General features: G+C 36.2%; 1 protein-coding gene across 9 annotated transcripts in view; it reads right to left on the minus strand.

The window, feature by feature from the left end:
- The window catches only part of LOC126922196 (papilin), a 161,169-nt gene that overhangs the window by 56,136 nt on the left and 80,018 nt on the right, over positions 1 to 25,015 (minus strand). For all 9 annotated transcript variants that reach the window (XM_050734554.1, XM_050734555.1, XM_050734559.1 and 6 more), the window contains exon 2: positions 5,173 to 5,233. In XM_050734554.1, coding sequence (XP_050590511.1) covers positions 5,173 to 5,233 — 61 coding nt within the window. The remainder of the gene's footprint in view (positions 1 to 5,172; positions 5,234 to 25,015) is intronic.

Genomic DNA, 25,015 nt, shown 5'->3' on the forward strand with positions numbered 1-25,015 from the left:
CGTGTTTCTTAACTATTGCGGAGCCTGCAAGCTACGACTTGGCGCGTTTCCTTTTGCCGCTGAAATTTCTGTTCCATTCGGTGCTTATTCCACAGAGATACAATTAAAAGTTGCTTCTAACCTGTTTCCCGGCTTACATCTGCGCCACAGCGAAACAGCCAAATATAAAGCGAGAACTGTACGAAAATTAACGTTTACAGAAAGTAAAGAGAAAGAAAGCATTGCAAGAAAGAAAAGGCGTAATTCCAAGAAGTACCTGAGCAGCAACTTTTCGAACTGCTGCTTTATTTCCATTTCCTGCTACGTTTTAAAAACACGTGGCTTAAGAACACCGAGGAAAGAACGTTGCCGAAGTAACCAAATGGCTTTATACTGCATTTAAAAGCATCGAGGGAATTAACCACTTTTTGTCACGATTCGTTAGAAAATTACTTTCCGTGTTAATTCAAAAATTGGATTTGACGATCTGTTCTCTTTTTACAAAATAAACTGTTCTGTGTGCAATGACAAAAAATATATCTACTCTGTTAAATGGCCCATAAAATCTTTTCGCGTTCGTTTTACGAGCTGGATACTGTGAAAACGAGCACAAAGAGATGGAGACTCGTAAAAGGAGTTTAATTACTTCATTCCTAATCCATCGCGGCTGATAGATATGGATTCGAGCTCCTCGTAAATTCTGCCACCACCACATTTCCTCACTGAAAGACAAGGACTGTACAATCGTCTTTTATCTTTTCCTCATATGGTACACCGTTATGACATCCTCGTTTTGTAACTATTTTTATGGACACTCAAATTGATGTAGGAAGTGTTGTACAAATGGAAAAGAGGAAATTCTTTATGGAAAGATATTGTCAATTAATATGTTCGATTTTAATGTCAAGTGAAGAATGACATTATTGCAGAAAATGCCATAAAAGAGGAATTCGGAAATGTCTGGGTAAAGTTCGAGAAAACATAAAATGTAAATTTTATCAAAAATATTTTATATATCTTTTGTTTCTGACAGATTTCTTTCTAATGGATTTGTTTTTAGGAAAAATATAATGCACTAAAATTTGGACCAGTTTCATTGAAAATAAATACATTCATGATTTAACACAACGTGTAACGCGAAAAGGTTAATAACTGCGGAAAATTCGAATAATTCGGAAAATTCTATTCATTACCAAGGTACACGAGTTATGTTTATGCTCCATATATTCTTATATTCCAATATTCTCTCAGAGTTTAAAGTCCGTAAGAGAACGAAGGGCATTAGTCGCGGGAGATTTCTTCTTTCATTCATTGCAAACGTAGTTACGTGATAACCCCGATCGTACCGCTATTCACGGCACTTTATTGCTCTTATTATATAGCATAGTTTCAAAGTACCACATTTGATACCTCCCTCTCTTTTCTTTCGTTTATGATCCTTTGAACCCCCTGATCCTTCGTATATACACCTAAATGTACACATAAACAGAGAAATGTACCGTACGGTAATTACAAATCTAGAAGAGACAGATTTTCTCCGAACCACGAGACAACTTCCGACTATCAACGTTTACGTTCCAAGAATACCGTGCTCGATTCCCAATAGATTCCCGGGATCATTTGCATTCGTTCGACGTACGAAGATCGACGAGACTGACTTAAAGAGTTGTAGCCAGATTGACGCGACTGTCTTCAACATTTTCTCGTCCTTTTAACTGCTATTTAACAGAGAAGATCGTGGATCACGGATTTAGAAATTTGAGCACAGAGCGTAATATTAGTTAGTTAATATTTAATTAATTTATAAACGAGGGAAATGAGAAATCTATTTCAATTGTAAATTAGATAAATTTAGTTGGTTGCATTTGTAATTATGAAAATTATTGGGTTATTTCGTGAGTGGTTTAGTTCCATTATTAATTACGAGAATTATTATATTATTTGGACAGCTCACATCATCACAGTATTGTTTTTTATAATCCTCGTTTTATTATAAATTTGATAGGATAGATGCAGAACTATATCATTAAGAATAACGAAATAATGAATTCGAACAAATGCTAATTGACTTTAACAATAATTTGTACTCTCGCCCTCGTAAACTCTGTACACCGCGCCTGAAAAGTTAGTCAGGAGAACCCTTAACTCAAATTAGCCACATACATCGCCAAAGGGTTGGCGTCCACGTTTAGGATTGTAAAAGGTTACTGCAGAATCTAATTGTTATAACAGTACAAGCACACTAAATAGTACAAAATACGTAATACACAGCGTATATTACTACAAATGAAATAAACTTTATGTGCAAGGGAGAAAACAAGAAAGTAAAATAGATAGCGTGGGTCGAAATGACGCGCGATACTCAATGGGAACACTCGGACTGCTTTTCTTCCTGCCTTTCTTGCGCGTTTCCATTGTGCCCGGTGAAAATATCGTAAAAATGCGAGTCAAAGGTTTACCAACGTTTTCTCTGCGCTTTTTATTCCTTTAACACCTTTCCCCAACGACATACCATTGTATTCTGACTAAAATTTATGAAAATACTAATTAATAACTACAAAAAGACTGTCTCGACTCTCTTGAACTCTGATCCAATAATTTCATCAGTAAAGTCACTGTGGATATTTATGCATTTGTGAGAAATTCAATGGTGTCAAAATGCACAGAATGCACAAAATCTAAAGTATAATACTAGTTAAAATATCTAGTAAATGAAAAAAATATGTGCATAGGTTCTATTCTTTTTAGAGTGTGTTTATAAAAATACCAGTTTGGATAATCTGTAGTCAATGTTAAAGACATCACGGTTTTGTGCAGAGAGAAGCATTGTAAGCTTGGATTTTAAATGTAATTTCCAGGTGTCGGTTAAAATATTGGCGCGTATGACAAGCTCGTGACAACCACGAAATCGATACGATTTCGAAATAGGAAAATGGACGCAGCCGGTATTTTATATGTTGTTGGATACCCTGTCACGCGTGTTACCGAATTGTACGATATTCTTTCAAATGAGCGTAATAGAATTGACGAGAAAATGGAACGATTGCCGTCTTGGAACGTTGATAATCAGTAAATGATAATATTGATATTTTCACAGTTAGTTTTGTCAATTTAGTATAATGTTATTTATATGTGCAGCGTAATGAATTGACTGAGGAGCTTTGTGCAAATTTATGTTTCTAAGAATATAATTAGGAAAATAGAACCTTGGCAGAAAATTGCCTCTATTAAGTATTATAGAAATAATTAGTACCACATTAAATAACACCACAAGTTTAGTAAAGTTTAGTAAAGTTTTAGTTTAGTAAAGTTTAGTAAAAAAAAAAAAAAAAAGGATACAATTAGCTTTTAACGAGATGAGAAAAACACATGTTTAATAATATAAGATTATTCGGCAGCGTATTGAATTAAAAAAAAAGTAAAAAATCTAAATTAGCATATTTGTCCTCAATAGTCTTCTTATTTTGTTAAATCTTCGATTGTCTAGAAGCTTCATCGTTTTAGAAATTAAATTAAGTCAAATTCATGCTTGATCAGCAGAAAATATGTACGTTCCACGTAATACTGAAGTACCCGTCGTAGAATATATAATTAAGAGGATCGTATTTCTGAATATTCAAAGAAAACCAAGATAGCCTAAACTGAATCAAACTTCGCAAGTCAAACCACAAACATGCCATAAAGCCAACTTCTAAGTAACACAAAATCTCCAACGAGTTTTCCTATTTTTTATTCCACAATTCATCCTCTATAATCGTGATTACAAAATCGCTTCCTCGACGATTAATCAATTGAAATTTCTTCGAACAAAGCTTCGAACGAACACCCGCAGAGTTGATCTCGAGGCAAGAATACGGGCAAGGGGGACACGTTCATGCAGCAAAGCGTCGCGTAAAAGGACCAGAGGGGGTAACACGATCCTGAGTTATTCCTACGGTGAGTTATTTCTCATGAAAGACGGATGCAAGGTGTATGGAACAGCAAAAGGAACGGCAGCAACAGCGGCCGAGCAACGAGATTATCGTTTCTCGTCTTCCACATTTCTACTTCCCCCTTGACTTCTCTACCCTCATCCTGAAATTCTTCTTTAGCAAAACAAAGCTGGACTTCCATTTCACACGCGAATATTCGCGTCATAATGATGAGATCTTCCACACGCGCGTTTTTATTCCTTTTACCTTCTCGTGGTGCCTTTCGTGCCTCGAGACTGTTTCTTTCGGAATTAGGAACCGCGTGGATGATATCTTCAGGATATTTGGGCTTTATTTACCCTGAATATCATTTCGTGGTCTCTCGAGCGTCTTTATACGAGGAAAAATGGTTTAACCAAGTAGTTTCCGTTTTACCACTAGGAAGCGAATTGGGAAAATATTGCTGTTAAAGTTTCTGATTCAATTCGTGAATAATGTTGAGTTAAGATGGAAATTTGAGAAAATCTTGTTATTCTAACAGAAAACGATACGAGATGTTAACGATTTTTTAAAAATACGCTTACAATTCCAATATGTAAAAGAATCTTAAGATGGAAGGTAATTCTAAGAGACTGTGCGTATAATAAGATGACATAGTCATATGCTATGTAAATTTTCCATTTAATTCAATAATTCTTTGTAAGATGTAAGAGAAATGTCAACGAAATTTCTAATTAATTATAATTTAATATATATTCCCAATTTTAATACAAAAGTTCAATTTTGCAAAGAGTTTGAGAAATTTATTCGTGCAGCAATTCTTTGTAAAGCATTAAAATTGGAAACACGTGTTACGACCCTTGTAGTACTTGGTTTGAATACATTTCATATTCCATGTTAAAGGACTGTTTATTGAGCATTGAGATTCATTTTAACGATGCTGTAATCTCCGAATTTTATTATTATCGATTCTTTTCAAATATGGCGTTTTACATCGAACGCGACGGGTCACCTGTGGCTTTTAATTCGAAATTAGCAGAGCTAATGAATGAGACTCATTTGATATAAATTCTACATTCTACGTTTCCATATTTTGTACAAATTACGTTGATTAAGATAATTCGATGGATAACGTTCCTCATGCAACCTGCGGCAGTGATTTCAAAAGCAGTAAAATTGAAAAGAATGTATCGAATGGATATTCTGTCGAAAACGTTTTGTAATTATCGTTAAATTTGAATAAAATGATGAGCAAAATAAAATAACAAGCTTATATACTCACGTGTTTTGCAAAGACGTCGTGCAGGCATAATCCTATAATAAGTATAAGAAGCACCGACGACCTGAAACAAAACAATATTCTCCTTTACAATCTCGTTTTATCATCTAAATTAACACTTTAATTAGTATCCTACCAATAACTAATTTGCTGTGATCGTGATAAAAATGATAAACGAATATATCGTATAATAAATCATAAAGCCTTAATGAATACTTTGTTGCCTAAACTATACTTTATTTCATTTACCTCGTAACGTCTTTATTATACAAATCAAAGATTGAAAAAAAAGTAAAACCTAACTTAGATTTAAAGCAAATATAATATTTTCTTTTACAATCTCGTTTTATCATCTAAATTAGCATTTCAATTAACACTAGGATATTATTTAATTTTCTATGATCATGATAAAAATGATCATATAATGGAAGAATGCAACTATACCGTATAAATTTCTAATCGGCATTTTCTAAAATTTATCTGTACAAACTTTACTTCGTAACATTCATTTTAGTACTGAAATCAAAGATTGAAAGAATCTTTACTCGAATCTAATCCGAACCTGAAACGAACACAATAACTTTACAAACGCATCTTATTGTCTAAATTGACATTTTAAGTAATACCACAGCGATATTTAATTTGCCATAGTCATGATAAAAATGATCAACGATACAATCATATTCTATCAAATAAATACCTAATCAGTACCTTAAATTGTACTTTATAATATTCACTTTATAACATCCCCTTTATTACTTAAATCAGATAGAAAAAAGACAAGACAGGTAATAATAAACCATGGCTGAAATAATCACGCGTCTCTGCGTCACGATCTATTCACATCTGTCCTTTTCACGATTCACACATTCACCCATACGAATCAATCACTCGGCCATCCAACAAGTAATACCGCCAATTAAACCACCCAAGAAACCGCAAGCTAATTACAAGCCGCGCCGTCGTTTTCCACGATAAATCAAACGCAACGGGACCAATGCACGCGAGGCAAACCGGCGAGGAAACTAGTCACCGGCAACATTGACCCAGACTTTGATTCTTGCGTGAACGCTGCGACGAGTTTCACTGCGAACTTGTCCCGCAAGTAGTTACGTCAGCCTTGGATACGCAGTTACGTGTGTCATTAGGTGAAACGAGTTCTGGCTGTCATCGATATTACTGACCGTAGTTACTGGGGAAAGGAAAAATGATTCTTAATTCGAAGATTTCTGAAATGAGAGTTTGCGATCAGTACACCACGGATTTTTATGCATTTTTACGAAATTTGAAGATACATAAATACACACAATGCATATAATATGGAAGAATATAACATGTTTGGTAAAAGATTTCTATTTAAGTTGGATTTATACATGTCCATAGACATAAAAATGTATAAAAAGTCTGATAATGAGGTTTTCGTGTCAAGACACGCTTTCGTAACTGAAGAGTTGAAATGGTAAATGGTGTAAGTGCTAAAAAAATGACCCTTTTTAGTGGAAAGGGATGAAAATTCTATGGGAGATACAAAGAAAAAAGATTAGAATAATTTATTGTAGCTTTTTACCCTCTTATCCTCACGACGCAACGTTGCGTTACTAAACTAAATAAGCGTATTTAATGTTGATAAAACACATCGTAATTTTAATGCATTATATTTTCTAATATTCTATAATAAAAATATATGTATATATTTTCTCAAGAATTTAATACGGTGAGTTTATAAATTATATTTAAAAGTTTAAGAAATTCATACAAATACACCGTTCAAAATCTATAAAATCTCTATGAAAAATTACAAATTGGTAATTTGGACTACTGTAATAATTGTATAACTGAAAATATAAATACATCTTCTCCCAATTGATCCTCAAAGGGCATCTGTCAATTGTACAGAATTGCAAATACTCCTATCGAGGTATTTTCGCAGAATCTTCGTGGGAGCTCTATCGAATGTCGAGAAATACGTGCGGCGCCTTAGTTTCAAGAAGTTCTGAGTTAGTATGCGAGTCTCACATCTGCAATTCATTCTAGATTTCTCTGGAATCCCAATGGAATTTTGGAAAATGTAGACTGGATTCCGGATGTTAGTTTTAAGCAGTCTGCTATCCATCCTAAACTCCGTGTATAACAATCCATTTCGGCCACTGAGCGTCTAACATAGATTGTAGATTAATATTAAGACTAGTATCAAGGTCTGATATTGAGGTTTATGCTAACATTAAGTTCTGGATTAACTACAACTATATCGTAAATTTCATATCCTAGATTATGCTACATATATACAATATAATTATTAGAATCTATCATTCTATTCAACCAATCTATCAATCTATCAGTGTCAAGTCATGTTTTTAACATCAATTGTTCTTTTGCAATTCGTTGTAACTTTATCACACAATAAAACATTAACAAAATTTTAAATATAACCCAATTTCACTCTACATATACGAATACCAACATATACATAAACAATTGGAAAAATAATATTAAAACGTCCGAATACATAACGAAACCGACGTGAGATATATGACGGAAGCCACGAAGGTCTCTAACTCTCAGAATTTATCTAATTAAGCTGATAAGATAGCGTCTCAAGAATGTCGTCGACGTCTTCACCTGACAAACTGGAAATTCAAGATATTCTCCGTGCGTTACAAAACTGGAACGAGCCACTGGGTAATCGAGCCGATGCTCTCCCCTGTGGACGAAAGGATTTATAGAGAGAACAGGCGAACCATCACGCGCTCGTTGTTCCCCGCCGTCGCGGTCGACGCGATAAATTATTTTGCAGCAGCCGCGAGGCTCCGCTCTCTTGCTATTTACATGCGAGCACGCGCCGAGGCTGCCGATAAATCTACCAACTGTCTGAAATTGTATGAATTAGTCGCGACGCTCGCTACTTTCTCGCCTGATTTATCGGCGAGTATCATCCGCCTGCGAATCAGGAGCTCTCACGTGGTACGAGTGCTGTTAGGTCGCAATTTCGTCGTGCTGCCATGTAAAAGCGTGTTAAAGTAGTGGTTCCTGGGTGTTGTTTTAAGGAAACTGGAAAATTTACGGTGAAAAAGATTTATCTGATCCTATTGATTTCTGATGAAAGTTAGTGGGAGGGAAAAAATGGAACTTATAAAAGTGGTATTCTAGGACTAAAGTATTATATTATCACACAACAATGATACAAAATATCTTTTGTACTCATTAAAATCGTCATCTCTAGTGAATTACAAAATACTAAGACACATGTGCAGATTCTTTATTCTTATGCTATTTATGCTCTGTATTTTTAGTAAATTTATAAAAGACCAGCAATGTGTATTATATTACAGTATAATTTGTACCTCGTAAGGGTGCAATAAAGAAATCGAAACGGAATTATCGACAGATTAACAGTACATTAAAGACAAATTCTAGTAACTGAAAGAATGTATATCCTTTTCTATCGCTGCTGTCTCTATATGCATATCGTAATTTACCTACTGTAATCTCATCTAATCTATTTAAATTATCTCTTATTCTAATTTATCCTGAGATCACTCAACATAGTCTTCGAAGAAGTCACACATTCTTAAAAGAAGTTATAAATCCATTAAACAAAGTGGAAGCAGGTGTTACAAGTCTATAAACAAAAACCAATCACCAACAGACAAAATCGATCAAACCCTTTCATCCTCTGTCTCGAAAAATGTTCGAGTAATGTTTCGAAGTAACAACGATTCGAATATATGGAAGTTGAAACGTGCGAGTGCGCATCGATGCAAGTAGGAATGAAAAAAAGACGGTGATATCTTGAATCGACCGGTGTAACGACTGCTTGTCCGTCGTCAAAACGTGAATGAACGTGTTTTTCTGCTGCATAAGCGCGCGTCGTTACGTAAGTTCTTTGAGTGGGCGTCATTCACTGGTTTGGAACGTTGCCCGGGAACTGGCGTGAGCCATTCGCTGTTCGAATCGTTGAATCGGATCGTGGCAACGAAAGATAGAAAGAGAAAGAAAGGGAGACCGTGTTCTGCTATCGGTCGGAAGATATAATATTCTCGTGAAAAATGGTTCACCGGTGCTATTGGCCCAGAACAATGCGAGATGTCGTGCCGTTTTAATGGCCGGCGAACAACAATCTTGCCCCGGCCGGATATAAATTGCTAAAAAGCTCGCCGCCCGTAAATTTCGCCATGCAGCTTCCTTCGCGAATTATTTCCGGCATTTCCACCTCTCTCTCTCTCTCTCTCTCTCTCTCTCCCTCTCGCTGGTTGAAAAGGGATTTATCGTGCGGTGAATTATGCCAGAAAGGGAAAAAGAAAGAATGTTTGTTTCGGTTAACGGCATACTTTCCTTCGACGGGGAAATTTGAATTTTTATTGGAACATATCTTTTACACGATGGAATGAAATCGATCATAGTTGCATCTACATTTATGTTCTTGTACTTTGCAAGGTCTTATATTACTACTTAGTACTCTTGTATTATAATTTGTCAATGATATAATTAATTAAAATTTAGAATAATAGCAGTAGCAGTAAATAGAAGTAAATACTACTTCTGAAGGGTTTTTTACTTTTTTATGTTTCTCTTTCTCCCCTTATCCTTCTTTCTTTTCATTCTCTTCCTTCGCCACAAATTACCTAAATCTTCTCAAAACATATAAATAGAACAATAAATAGAATCAATAACATATTCAAAAATAGAGTTATTACTTTTATATCTCATTTTGCTACTAAAACTTCTTCCGATGATCCATCTAAACTCCATATATTCGTGTTCGAGTTGCATCATAATTCTACATGTACGTAGTACGTACGTGTAAAGATAAATTTGATCGAATGAAACGGGTGAACACACGAATACCTCTTTCGATCTACAATTACTTTGTAACCGGTCGCAGGTACTTGCACGAGGCGGTTGCATAAAACATGACAGCAAGCCACAGGGATCTACGGAGGCGTTAATTGGAACGCAGTTTTCAGAGATCTAATTGCGTCCGCGAAATCCTCGTGTGATGTTTCTGTTCGCGCGTGAAACACCATGGAGCAACCGGTTTCACTGAAACACGAGACTGGTTTATCGTACCTCGGCCTTGACGTCTAGATGCTTCGTGGGTGCGGTAATTGATCCTCGGTGAATAATTTTAATTGGGTGGCGAACGTGAAATTGATGTTAAGTGGAATTAAATGGCTCCGCTAAGAGACGACACGATTCTAACGCGTACAATTACAAAATCTAACCACGTTACGATGCGACGCACGTATGGTGTCCACGAATATACACACTCGGTTGAAATTTCAACTCTTGGTTTCGTATAACTTGATGTTACTCGAGTTTTTGTAGTTAATTACAAATTAATTAACAATAGGATCGTTTAAGTAGAAGTGAACTGTAGGATCAGACAAATCAGTTACTTAAGTTCATTCTTAAAACTATTTTTCGAAACTGTACTGTTCTGTTATGGTGGTTATAATTCAGTGTATATGTGAATTTTACATCACATTCTTGTAAACCTTTTCCTATTTTTATAAGAATTTGGGTAATTCTGTTGCTTGAGAGTAAATACATATATACATCATTTTCATTAAATATCATTACTAACATATATCTACAATTCCAATTTACAAGGGTGATTTTTAAGTTAAAGTAGCGAATCAATTTCACAAAACGTTGCCATTTCTGCCGAAACGATCCATTTTGTCAAGTATAATGTAATATCTGGTACTCTTGAAGTATTTAGATATGAGAGATTTTTAAACTCCCCTCTCAAAATTACCTTAAATAAAATCATAACAATGCTCTAAGTGTCCTGTCAAACAGAACAACTAGTAAAGAAAATTTCTGTAATCTTCAAAATAACAACGAGACATAATCTTCTGCCAATGTGGCTATTAACTCGATCCTATCGAATATTCTATTACGTTGTAAGCTTTTAAAGGTCGGTAGTTTGGCCCTCACGGCAATACGCAGCATCTTTTACGATTCCAAGAACGAGCTAAGCTTATAAAGCGACGAGCAGTTGGCAACTGTGAAATTCACAGTTCGTATCGAACGAGATTCGGAACAGCATGAATATGTAAAGCGAAGCGACCGACTGAACCTGCATCCTGAAGGCTTCTAACGAGGACCTCCTACGGTCGGGTCCGTTACAGATGACAAGTTCTTCGGCTTGCACCTAAGTCCTACCCTGTTGCTGAGGTCAGAACAATTACGAGGATCCTGCTTTCCATGCGGACCTCGAAGTTTAAACAAGGTTTTATGTCTAATTTTCGAAGGTCCATTTCAGGGAACCAGCACAAAGCTGTTTACATGATGATACTACCTGTTTGTGATTATTTACTGAGAACGCGAGGAACTTTCTTAATCCTTTGCACTTCAAAAATATTTATGTATACTTTAATATTTTATGGAAAATATTAAACATATGTCTTGTTTCAAAAAAGGAAGATTATAAATATACCGTAGATATTAATACAATTTCATGCTTTCATGAACATAACTAAAAAGATGGATTTTAAATAACGATTTATTTTCTCTATTAAATATCATAACAAATACTTTATTTTGGGTACATTACATATTTCTGCATATTATTTTCACACTTTCAAACTTCCCACAAATTATAAAAATTCGCATTCTAGTTATAAACACTTGTAAACCAATATATAGCAAATAAGATCGTACATTACTTAAAGAATTCTTTCTCAAATATTTTATACTAACATCTAGTCAAATAAAATCATCTACTGCCTGAATATTCATTTTTCAAATATCATATTTGAATGACGCTCGAGTTTTTAAAAAAGAATTCAACTAACCCCAGTTTAATTTTCAACACAGCCTTTCTACGTACCCCTAAAGATTCTTAGCATCCACCTCTCTTAGCTTCCATTCTCCTAAATATCCTTCTCCTTAATCTGCAAAGTAGCTTTTTCGTCACACGTTTCAACCATTACCTTATCAAATCGCAACAGGGACACGATGGAACCTTAACGAACCAGGGCCACACGTTTTCTCGTTATCCAACCCCGATTCTCGTCAACATTCGCGCGAGCCGTGGCACGTTTTCAGCGGCCACGCGAAAGTCGGCTGCCTAAACCGCAAATTGCCCGCGCTCCGGACGGAATAGGATCGTGATAAACGACGAGAGAGAGAGAGAATTGGAGAGGCGGGTACGATGGGATCTCAGTGAATCCCAGCGAGCGGACAACGGGCTCATTAGTAGCAAACCGATATGCAGAATACCAAAAGTTGCAAAAACGCGGCGGTATGCTCACGCGAAAGTGCAACGCGGTATCTGATCGCGACCACGGAGCCACGCGTGCCTTCATTGCATGCCGCTGCAATGGATAACGTTTCCGACAGCGCTTTAACCGACCTATCGGTTATTCATAATTGGACGTACGTGGTATCGAATACGTCGCGTATTTTTGAGTAGATGCACGGAAATTATATTATGCACGTATTGTATTATGGGTTAAGTAAATTATTCCTTGAACTGACTTCGCTTTTTGATCGCTTAACCAATACGTTTGTAATGTGCTTGGCAGTTTCTTTTTATTGTGATCATTGATTTGTACGGATTCAAGTTATGATATCTAGTGTCAAATCTCGTTTCCATTTTGGCGAACTACAAAGGTTTTCATTTCTTTTTTTCTTTTTAGAAATTTTTTAATATTAGTTTCATACGATTAATAATTTTTCGTTGGTGGTTAAAGTTTTATGCTATATCAAAACTCGAAGCTTGATATAAAAATGCTAACAGATACTACATCTCTCAAATTTATATCGTTTGAAATAGAAAAATGTTCAAAATGATGCAAATAAAACAAAAATACAAGATGCAAAAAAAAAAGAAGACACGTTAAAAAGTATAATTGAAGTTACAAGTTATTCGTAACTGCAACATGTACATATACATGTGTTAGAGTGCAATATCATCACATAGGATGAACATTTGTTTGGTAGACCAAAACGTTAACCACTTAACGAAGCGGTAAATGGAGTGGTAATCAAGCGACGTGTTGAACCAAGAAACCGTAAGTCCGCTTTAAAAGTGTAATTCCACACAGGCGACTCTCAGGCATCGGATTAAACGATCAGCAACGCTGCTAATTCGTTAATCATAAATATTCAAGAGTCAATTAACACGGTGCGAGGGGTCGTGCACTTTCGCCGGATCAATTAATTATCGATTTCCATTACGCTTGCGTAATGACCTATTAACAACGCACGCTCGAGATCCTCCAGGCCAAAACTTCAATTTTAATGCCATGATTCGTGAACGTACGACTTATCCCGAAATTATGTTTTATCGATTCTGTTTAATATTGGATTAACGCCAGAACGCGAAAATCTGATTTATGCACAAATTAATTTATGGTGAGAATAATACGATCTTTTGGGATAAATGAATTCGAATGTTTTGGAGTTAAAAATTTCAAACTATGTCAAATTTCAAGAATCTCGGATTGATTTATCTTTTTCGATTTTAGAGTTCAAGTTACTTGTTCACTGTCAGATGCGTGACTTTGAAAATCCAGAATAGCTTCTATTGAATTAGTAAAATATTATGTAATACAGTTTATTATAGTATGCTAATATAATTTTAACGTATAAGAAGTGTTTTTAACTACAAACAACATAAAAGTGTTAAATTACAACTAAACAACTAAATGAACAAATATGAATTAACTTCAATTAACAAGTGATTGCAAGAAATTTCTAAATAAGGAACAAATTCACATATAAGACAAATTCTAAATACCACTCGATACTTTATTCTAATGATTAAATTTCATTACGTTAACAACGATATCCTCTTACGTCTGAAATATTTTCATATTTCTGTTACAATGTATACCTCCTTTTCCCTTAACGAATCAGTTGTGGTCCAACATCCCAGAATAAGCGAAACATTGTAATTCTAAAAAATCATATCATGTCGCGAATCTCATTAAAATCGACAGATGGTTTGCACGCTAGCCCATATATCGCGCATCCCTAGTACAATTGATCGATAACAGAAACGCAGATATCATCGACCACCCAGTCGTTTGAAACCACGCGAAATATTGAATTCGATCTTGGTTCAGTGCATGCACCACCTTTCCAATGTAACCACGTCTTGTACAATGGATAGGTGCACCCCGTCAACGGCTCCGGTCAATTACTATCGTCTGAAAAACAAATGGCCCGGCTTCGATAATTAACGACACGGTGATCGGTTTCTCGAAGCGTCGACTCGTTTCACGCACACGATTCGCAATGAAATATTTCGTGGTGATTATCGCGTTTCGTAACGGTATATCCCTTTCACGATGATAACCCACATTACTCGAACAATTTCGTTATATTACATTTCTTAATTTTATAGAATCCCCATTCGTTGTATTTCCCCGAACTAAATCGACAACATGATCGTTTCGATCGAATGTGTGATTTTTTTTCTAAGCGTAAAACGAACGTTTTGAATGATAAAGAATCCGCTTTATGAAGTTTGACGATGCTTAAATATATTTGTCGGTTGACACCGATGATTAAGAGTAGCAGTTTCTACCGTAGCGATTTTCGATCTTTTCGATGCGAACTCGTAAATGGAACGAGATTCGGAGGTGTATGATTTTCGAGGTTCGGTGAACACGTGCACTAACGTAATTCGACCGCCCGACTGAGACGTGTAATTTTCACGATTGCACAGGGGAAACTGATCCCTTTTTATCGAACGCGAGCTCGCTCCTCCCTGTACTTGATCAAGTGTGATTACTGTGGACAATACGGCTGGGTGCTAACAGCACCAAATAAGAGTTATGAATGTTGTTCCATATTGTGTAATTTGGCGAAAATTTGCTGGAAATTTTTATACACCAACCTTCGACCTTACGATGCGACGTTAATATCATTCCAAATTTTTTCATATCCATATCATTCTCTCATAACTTTTAGTTTTTAATTGTTTGTTAGATGTTCTTTCTTCAACAAAATTCACCTCCAGATTTTCATATAAATAATTTATATAATTCATCAATTTCATCTAATTCTAATTTGATAATCTCATCTGTGGATTTTATTTTTTTGAATACTGTTTCATAACAATAAATTGGGATAGTCTATAGCAGTATTAATAAAACATATTTACTCCAGACACCTGAAATACTTTATACATCTGATATAGGCATAAGAATATCCAAAATTCGATACAAACAATTTTCCTATGAAGTATTGAAATACATATTTTCACGAAAAAAGCTCAATCTTTTTCAGGTATTCCATTTTTTATACGCTCATTTCTCTCAAACAATATTTCACGAGGTATTTAGCGCATTAATCGCGATCGAACGAAGCGACGCGAGCTCCAGCAATTACTATCGATCATTTTCCCCATAATTTACGATTTCCCCTCCCCCAACGGTGTTCCGGGACAAATTGGCCTTAAACATTTTTATGAATTCGGATTCGCGCGGCTCAGCCGTCGTCATTTAGGCCGTCACGATTAATTTAGGCGACACTCGCGTTTCCATCATCTTTCACGTCCATCGTTCCTTCCTTTTCTCTTTCATTTTTAAACGCATAGAAATTATCGAAGAATATAAACGAGAACGACCGCGTCAACCATTCATAGAAAATTGGTTAAGACGCGGTGTTAACTTGGAACTCTTTAACCGGACAGACGGGACCTCAGAAACCTGGCAAGTTTAATATTTTATCGAGCACTTTCTGCCTCGCCTCCGTTGCTATGGTTATTAATTGCGTGCGTGCAGCTCGTCTCGTTTTTCTCAAGTGAACATTTATGAGATGCGATAGGTACTACTTAGTCGCTAATAGACAACGTGGTATTACAGCAATCGTGAAGACACTTGTCTGAAATCAGCCAATACATGTGATAGAGTAACCACTGAACTCCAATCGAATTATTCTATCAATATAAAGACCGCAGGGAAAGACCAAAACAGTCCTTTTATCTGATTGTGAAATTAAATATGTACTTTGCACTCTATTGGAGTTTCAAAAATTTCGATTGTTATAATATTAAATATGATTGCTTAGAAAATTTCTTTGCAACTTACCTATTAAGAGAAAAAATAAACAAATCAATTGAACAGCGTGTTCTCACGTTCTTCCCATGTTTTCTTCATATATCACGATTTTATTTTTCACTTATAACGATTTCATAAAAAGATATAAGAACTATCGTAAAAAGTACTTTACACCTTCAAAATATCGAACAGTAAACGCTCTGCCATTTACATTCTTCTTTACCCAATAATGCCGCCCAAGTTGCTTACTTTCATTACGATAATTCTTCAAAATACGTAGTGACTTTATACGCTGTAACTAATCTCTTCTTTTAACCCGAACAAAGTTCCATCCACCATCACCGTGGAAAATCCACCATCTGAAAATCAGATTCATCTTTCGAGATCCTCTACGATAAAAATTTCACGGGTCCAATCGCCAATTTATTCTTATAAAATTCATCCTTTTATCGCAATAATTTTCACCGTGAAAAATGTAGCTTGAACGTGTTATCAAATCAATTTCACGGTGCGAGTTTCGACGTAAAATGGAACCGGCGATCGCTCGAAGAAACCTCGATCCTCGAAAATTTGAAACGCGATTTCGCGGTTCTTATCTTTTGCAGCGCGAATAATCTCTTCATTATATATCCCGACTCTGGTATCCAATTACTCGACTCCAGGGCCCGCCGCGGAGATCACTACCCTATTCGTGGACGAAAAAGAGCGTAAACCTCGGCATTAGCCGGTTATCCGAGTGAGCATCTAGCCGCCGGCCGGTTCTTGGCAACGTGCCAACATTGATGGTCGAAATTATGATGCCTCGTAAAATCGCGGTTAGAACTCCGTTGGTTAGCACCTGCACGCGAATCTCAAATATCTTATTCCCGTTTCATATACTATCGACAGTAACCTGTACCTTTGGCACCTTCCGCACTTCCTTTACGTAAATCTGGAATTGCAACTTCGGCTTTATCGTTCAATACAATATTTGTATTTGTGGATTTATTCTCCCTAGAATAGCAGTTCTTGTTTGCTGTACGAGATCGCCAATAACTGGTATTTTTGGCACCTTTTATGTCTATTGTTGCGTGAATATGAACTACGATTTGGAATCCAATTATTTGCGGAGTTAGTCTTTTTGGAGTATGTTTATAAATCTCTCCCATCAATTCCATTTTTTTACAAATTTCTTAAGTTTATTATTCAGATGATTAGTATTCGGCATATCAAAAAACAAACTACTTACTTCCATAAATTCGTTTATCAAGACGAAGTAGGATAAATACATAATTGCAAGTACCAAAGTATTTTTTACTTAAGTATTTTATGTAATGTTCACAAGATCGTCATTTTTCTCTACGTCTCGTGTAACATTCTTAGAATTGATCAGCATAAAGCGTACAAACAATTTTGTAGAAACACTGGAGCTCTTTTCCATAATAATTTATCGACTATGGTAATAAGATGATTTGTAAACTTTGATTGTAAAGTTTCATTCGATTTAGCACCGAACGCATTGTGCAAGAAAATGTATTACTGTTATGTAGTAATTGATAACTTTTGTCTTGTAAAATTTTATTACTGATATTACTCGAATTGTGCAGGAGGAGCCGTTGAAAAAACGGTCGATGGAAAACATCGAAGAGGTGGGTCCGAGCGATCACTCGAACCGCGTACATCGCGTCGTTTCGAACGTAGAAAACTCTGTGGCTGACGCTCGCGGCCGCGTATTTCAGCTTTCAATTAAGCCGATTCGCCGTAACGAAGCCCGTTTATTAGCCTGCTCTCGAGGATTCGAGGATCGTCCGGAGAGAGTACAAACCCACTCTTGTTCCTCTCTGACACCGGCCGTTGCGTGGCCAGGTATATTGTTGCAATCCTAATGCGATTGTATCATGAGAGCAGGATTAAGTCGTATTCAGCCGGCCAATACACCATTGTTCTCGAAAGAATACCGGTTACCGATGCTCAGAATCGATAGTAATTGCGGAATTCGACCGGCTCGAAACAGGTATGTTTGGCATATACGTACACGCGATTAGTATATTTCATGGCACTCATCTTCGTAATAAGATGTTATGAGTAGATGTAGATTGCTGCCGATATTTGACAAAGATGAGAGAATGAGAGGCATCCTTCCGCCATTGTTTTATTGGCGACATTGTGTTTGTATGTGTTTCTACGTTAAATCAGTTTACGTCATTCTACGTTATTCAATAGGATTGCGTAAAATATGTATGGAGTTCAGATTTCATAGAGTTTAACGCAGTGAATAGGACTCGTTGTGTATAGGATTAGAAAGCTTTAACCTTAATTAAACCTTCAACTCTGTCTAAAATTAAAGCTTTAACTGATAAAGAATGAACTAGAGATGGATAGATGTAGAATTTTAACGATATATTAAAATGTTCGCTGATTCACTACCGATATTGGTTGTTAATAATTAAGGGATTTAGTGGAAAATTTAGTGGAAACAAGCCCATCTTTCTCCAAAAAGAAAATGAGTATTTATGTGTGAAGGATCTTTTTCTGAATTTCCTAACCTTTGTAGTACGTATGATGTACATGTATGCGTCCATGTTTGACAGCCAACAAATTTTCCTGTCAAGATATCGAATAATTTATAAAATTTCATTTATTCTATTGCCAAATTTGTCGCTGTCATATGCAATAGAATTTATCAATTCGGGTAACTTATGACACGTAACATTTCTTCTTACAACTTGTGGCTTGTAAAATTTTACTTATACACAACACACATACAAATATAGTAATACAGACGTCACTCTCTTATACTAATAAAAAATCCCTAAGAATTAGAAGAACCACGAATTTCTTTTCGATCTATCTCTTAACCCAGCGATATCGATCAATATGAAATTCTTTCATCTTACCCTAGACCCAGTCTCTCGAATCACATTATAGGACATTTGATTCCTTTGTCCTATCTGCAGAAAGAAGATAAAACGAACTGCTGGTTGAGAGGAACGAGCCGTCGAAGAAAGAAAACCGCGAGCAACGCAGCGTCGCTAATTGGCCCGCGTCTGTGGTCAAGCTGACGAGTCTCACTTCCGTCGAATTGCCAATAAATCCCGCGCTTTAAGTTCCTTTCCGCTCCGTATCTATATATATGTAGGAGCACTAGTTGTTGAAGTCGCGCGAGGAAATCAGCGATCAGGTTTTGCATGGCGGAAACGGGTCGTCGTTCGTCGTTATTCGTTGTCGTCATTAGAGAATTAGATACGCATTCTTCGCGAGATGATTAATCGCAACAACTGGTCGACTCTTGGTCCGGCCTTAAGTCACCGGCGATTTTCTCATTGCGATAAACTCTCGCGACTAAAAGTTTCGTTTTTGTTCCTTTCTCTCTTTCTTGAATATACAGTATGTTTCAAAAAGTATCAAATTTCTGAAGCATGTAGTACTCGTCAAAATAAGCAGAAAGAACTTCATAAATCTCGCTAAAATAGATAACATTATTTTCGAAGTTATAAGATAATAGTTACGAGGAACAAGATATCTTTGCTTGTTTCGTTGAATATTACTTTTGGTGCTTCTGGAGTTTGACCCTAACTTCTTGAAACACTCTGTATAGCTCGTACCAAGATTATTATGGATGCAATATAATTCGATTCGTTTGCGGTTCAGCGCTCAAAGGAGGGTCTTAATGGGGAATATATTTAGTTATGCGGCCGGAGGAGGATTATTACGAGGCAGTGTTCTTGGCGAAAAATCGGAATTCTTTTCTGAGAAGCAAGTATCTAGGGCCTGATTGGTTCGATGAATGGAGTCTGTCCCGAAGGCTACGAGCCACCCACCGAGCACCCAACTCTCAGTCTAGTCGTTTTTATCCAGTGCTTTTTGCGCTTTGATCTTCCGCTGATAAATAGACCTCGCGTGTCTTCGACGGTGATGTTAAGTTTTTGATCCACTTGCTGGATAAAGTTCAATTTTTACTTCGACTATGTTATCGCAACTTTCTTTTGTGAAAGCGTTAAGTGACAGAGTTCGCAATAATAGACTACACTCTTGTGATAGAGATGTAGCGAAGATGATATTTTTTGGAGGTTATAGGATTCTAGTAAGAAATTTTCTTATATTCTTTTCTTTTTTTTATTGATCACTATTTCGGATAAACTGTATCACAGTTGAGAATCACTGAATTAAAATTAAAGTCGAGGTTGTGATATTTTCGCTAGAGTTTTACTCGATATTTATAATAAATATCGAAGGGATCACGGTGATCGCATCGCGACACAAATTTTTGAACATTCGAAGATTGCACGCGGGTGATAAATCTTAACTCAGTGCACAACACAATGGAAACTTATCCCAAAACGAGGAAACGATTTAGACGGAACACTGCGCCAATAGCAGCGAGCAATTTATCAAATCCGCAGCGAAGAATTCACGGCTACCAGAGCCAGCTGTTCTTAAACCCATCAAAACTCCGCCTGATGAATTTCTGATTACGACCGGTGGCCCAAAGACTCTTCGAAATTAACTTCATTCCTGATATTCTTCTTTCAATAGAATCCACCTTGACTCGAGAAACTTTCATATGTGTAGTCTCACTAATGCCTCAATCCATTGAATCTTTCTAACAAAACATCTTTCACACAAAAAATATTGTTCGAAAAGTAAAAAGAATTTGAATATTGTGTATTTTTATAGAAAAAAAGCAAAAAGATATTAAATTATTTGAAAAGTTGAAAGAATTTTTTACATAGTTTCATATTTTTATTAACATAGTCAAAGAAATGGAAACCACATAATTTGTTTCTCCCATTAAATCCTATAACAAGCACTTTATTCTGAATACTTTTTATATTTTTGCATATCATATTTTGCACATTTTTGTATATCATATTTTACACATTTTGGCATATCATATTTTACACATTTTGGCAGCTTTAAATTTTCCATAAAAATCCACATTTTACTCATCAAACATACAATACAAGCGCAAAATATAAAAAAAGTTTAATCCACTGTCAAGAACGTTATGAATTTTTCAATACAACAAATCAATCTTCGAAACCAAGCTATTCACCAGAGAAAATAACAGATGTCGTATCAAGACTATGCGCAATATTTTCGCGGTGACGAAAGAGAAAAAGTAGCGAGGAGCCAGTGTTGCTACATTGTTGTCTGCTGGCCGAGACAAAGAAACCGATTTCAAGGGTTTCTTTGCCGATGGGGAGGATGAACGTCATGTACCTGTCCCTATCCACTGTAACACTTATCTGTCTCCTCGTTTTCTGCTCATGGTCGCTGCAATCCTACTTCCACTGATGAAACTTTCCATTTCCAGCCGTCCAACCTTATTCCTGGCGTTCTTTGAAGCGACGCGTTTCGTCTCGTCCCAATGAGTATCTTTGCCGAATCATCGAACACTATGGCGCTTTGGGTTTGCCAAAGACTATTCTATAGTGGGAATAATGGAGGTCCGGACTGATTTCAGGGAATAATCGTGGATATTGCGGTAGACCAAACAAGTATCGTGATTGTTTGAAGGGTGTTGGGTATTTCAGTTCGTGATAATGATGTGGATGTCCGATATTGTAAACTATTGTACTCGTGACTTGTTAGTTCTGCTTTAGATGAATCGTACGTGTATACACTATAGTGTATACACGTATTATGTATTATACATGTATTATGAGCTATAGCTCATAATTATTCGAACGACGTCGATAGCTGGTAGATGTTGTTTGAATAATAGAAATTTGGCACATGTATAATTTTTAAACAAAGGATATGAACAGTGTTCATCATCCGAATAAATCACTTAGTTTTATAGAAAATTTAAATAAAGTATTTACATGGTGTGTATAATAATACCATTCTCTAGTCCTGATTTATATCTTTGTGATTATTTTCAATAACTTTCTATAGCACATTACGATTTCTATATTTTCTCAATCTTATTTTGTTTATCATACAACTGAAAGATAAGTTAATCTACAGTTTCCCTAAATTAAAGATTTCTATGATTCAAGATCTTTTTTCAATCTTTGTATTATACAATTGTTGATCTGAAGTACCATTTAATTTATGAGATAACATACTACTGTATCGAGATATGATGCACTACCAGATTTAGTTCTCAAAAAATAACTAAGGCATACTCGAGGTCCATGAATCCTGCAACTTCTAGGGTTTCAGCATCGTTGAAAACCTGTTAGTGTCGAGGAGAAAGAAAGGATGTTAACGCTTAAAATTCTTTATTAATTTCAGAGAATTCTTCTGATTACGAGTCTCTAACAATTTCACGCATGTGAACCTTTTCAATTTTATTTTTAAACGCAATTCTACAGCAATCACTGTCATTTCCAAATCTGTTATACGATTTATTGAAAAAAGGTATTTTCGATTTTCGAAAACTATTCGAGTGAGTAATCGTCGACAGAGTTATAAATAGAAGATAAGATAAATGTAATAAAATTAGTCTGGTATGTTCATTAAAGGGTTACGAGTATTCTTATTGTATTGTATTATATACGAAGACCGCGGTTGTACGGTCGCTTTTGTAATGTAGTAAAAGAGGACACGCGGAATTGCGGCTAACATTACTCACTGGCTTCGAAAGCACGTCCAGTTTCACGCTCGGATGCCGTAAAAACAAGTGTCCCAGCCACGGCCACGTGAAAGAGAAGGGAAAACAAAGGGATGTCCTCGCAAATTCTAGCCTGGTCGCCGTGAATAGATTCACCAAGATATCGACGAACGGTTTTATTTTCTGTAGCTCACGTTGTTTCTGAATGAATTACGGAACGGGCTAAGCGGATTCGTTGTATATGCTCATGTACATTCTAATATATTGATCAGTTAAATGCTCGTTCTACTTAGAACATTGTTTCCAATGTTACATGCATCGAAAGATGATTACATTAAATATTAATTAAATTAATAAGTATTAAAAATTAATTAACGGAAATGTGATACATTATGTATCATCAAAATACTTTCCAGGACACATACAATTTGCTATTCATCCTTTTCTGAAAAATATATAAATTCAGATACACGATAAAAAACATCATTATAATCAATGTTATTGTCGTTACTGTGTTAAAATGTCTTTTATTATTTATTTAGTACATATATAATTATCTCTTGAATTAAAATTAGATTCTTTTAGTTGGAATACTAATAATAACGAGATCATATGAAATAATTCCAACTTAGAAGATCATTTGAACCTCAGTGCAAGATAGGAGGCTTTGTAAAATAAGTCAATGGATTCATTGTAGATTCCCATGACGCAATTTTATTCGCCGCTACGAAAGCTAGCTGAATCCTGAACTCTTCTTCGGAAACCGGCCGCGTCAACAGAAATGTAATTTCCAGCTGTTTCCAGCAAACGTATTTCGAAATATTCTTTCTTTGATGTGGGCATCCTTTGAAAGCAGAAACATACATGGTACACAACCACCGCCGCCGGTTTTAAACGGAAACTTCGTTAATTTCATTCATAAATCGCATCAAATCCGGCGCATTGCATTAACTGCACACAGACGATTCCATTTTCTCCTAGTATCCTCCGGTGGTTCGTGTAGTTCTCGGAACAATAAACGATGAGAGCTTTATGGCTCGCGGTTAATGAGCAATTTTTTGCCAGAGACCCGCCACCAGTTGAGACTAACGAAATCAAAAAAGAGAAAGCCACCGAGACAACCTTAACATACGCTGTGACAATTAAAAAATGGAAAACTCAAACAGACAAAAATGGAAGAGAAAGAAAAAATGGAAAAAGAAACTCCAGAGGAAGGATAATTTTATCCACGGCCCACGATTTCAAGCACCAGCATAATATATCAGATTTCTTTTTTTTTTCCAACCCACCTCTCGTCAACTGCCTCGTGTATGTATTACGTTAAGCTCGCAAAAAAATTACGGGTCGCGTAAACGGCACCCCCTATCAAGATCGTTGTTCCTAAGAGAGACGATGAAGTAACAAAGCAAAATAAAACAAGAGAGAGATACACAGGGTAGAGGATGAAAAGAGGATACGGAGAGGAGAAGGAGAGAAAAGAGATCCGTCGTCGACTGCCAAAACCGTCGGTAGCCCCTTTGTCTCTACTACGAGCTAATTGAGCGGAACCATAGCCATGGCCATAGGTAGAACAGGCTTCGAAGCTTCGATCGACTCTCCGCTTCTCTCGTCCTGGCCGGTTTTCTCTTCAAAGTGTATAGCCGGCCAACTTTGGCCAATCTCTCTCTCTCTTCTCCCTGCCGTTTTTATGCTAGCCCTTTTGGAATTCCTTTCACTGGTCGGGAAAAGGTCCCTCTTCCTAGGATCATCGTGAGTAGAAGTCCTATGAACGCTCAGAGAATTCGCTACTCATCCCGATGTCGAGTGGCTACGGAGAAATTATTTCAAGGAATGGAATATATACAGTTTCCAAAGGCACCGCGGTGCAGTCGTGGGCGTTTGTAAAGAGCTTGTAAAGAAGCTTCACCCAATACATGAAACAGTACACGAGATGTGTAATATACTTTATGCGTGAACGTATCAAGCACCGTAGAGGAGTTGAATAATTTAACAGTTGGCGTATGCACGTGTTTTCAAGTCTCTCGTTCTCAATCGAGGTTTGGTTAAGATGAAAAATTGAATGTAAGATGAGACTTTGATATATGTGTATTTGCAGAGGTTGGAGTACTTTTTCGTCTGAAAATAAATATTTTGTATATAGAATTTTATAGTACTTTTAGAACTTATCTTGCTTTTTTCCAATATATGTATGCTTTGTTTAATATAATATGCACAGAATCAAGATTGAATCTTGATAATGCGTTAATTTTTCAGCAATAAGTTGGATACTCTGGTATAGTCGGAAGAT

Source organism: Bombus affinis, chromosome 11 (assembly GCF_024516045.1).
Source record: "Bombus affinis isolate iyBomAffi1 chromosome 11, iyBomAffi1.2, whole genome shotgun sequence".
In the NCBI taxonomy this organism is placed as follows: domain Eukaryota; kingdom Metazoa; phylum Arthropoda; class Insecta; order Hymenoptera; family Apidae; genus Bombus; species Bombus affinis.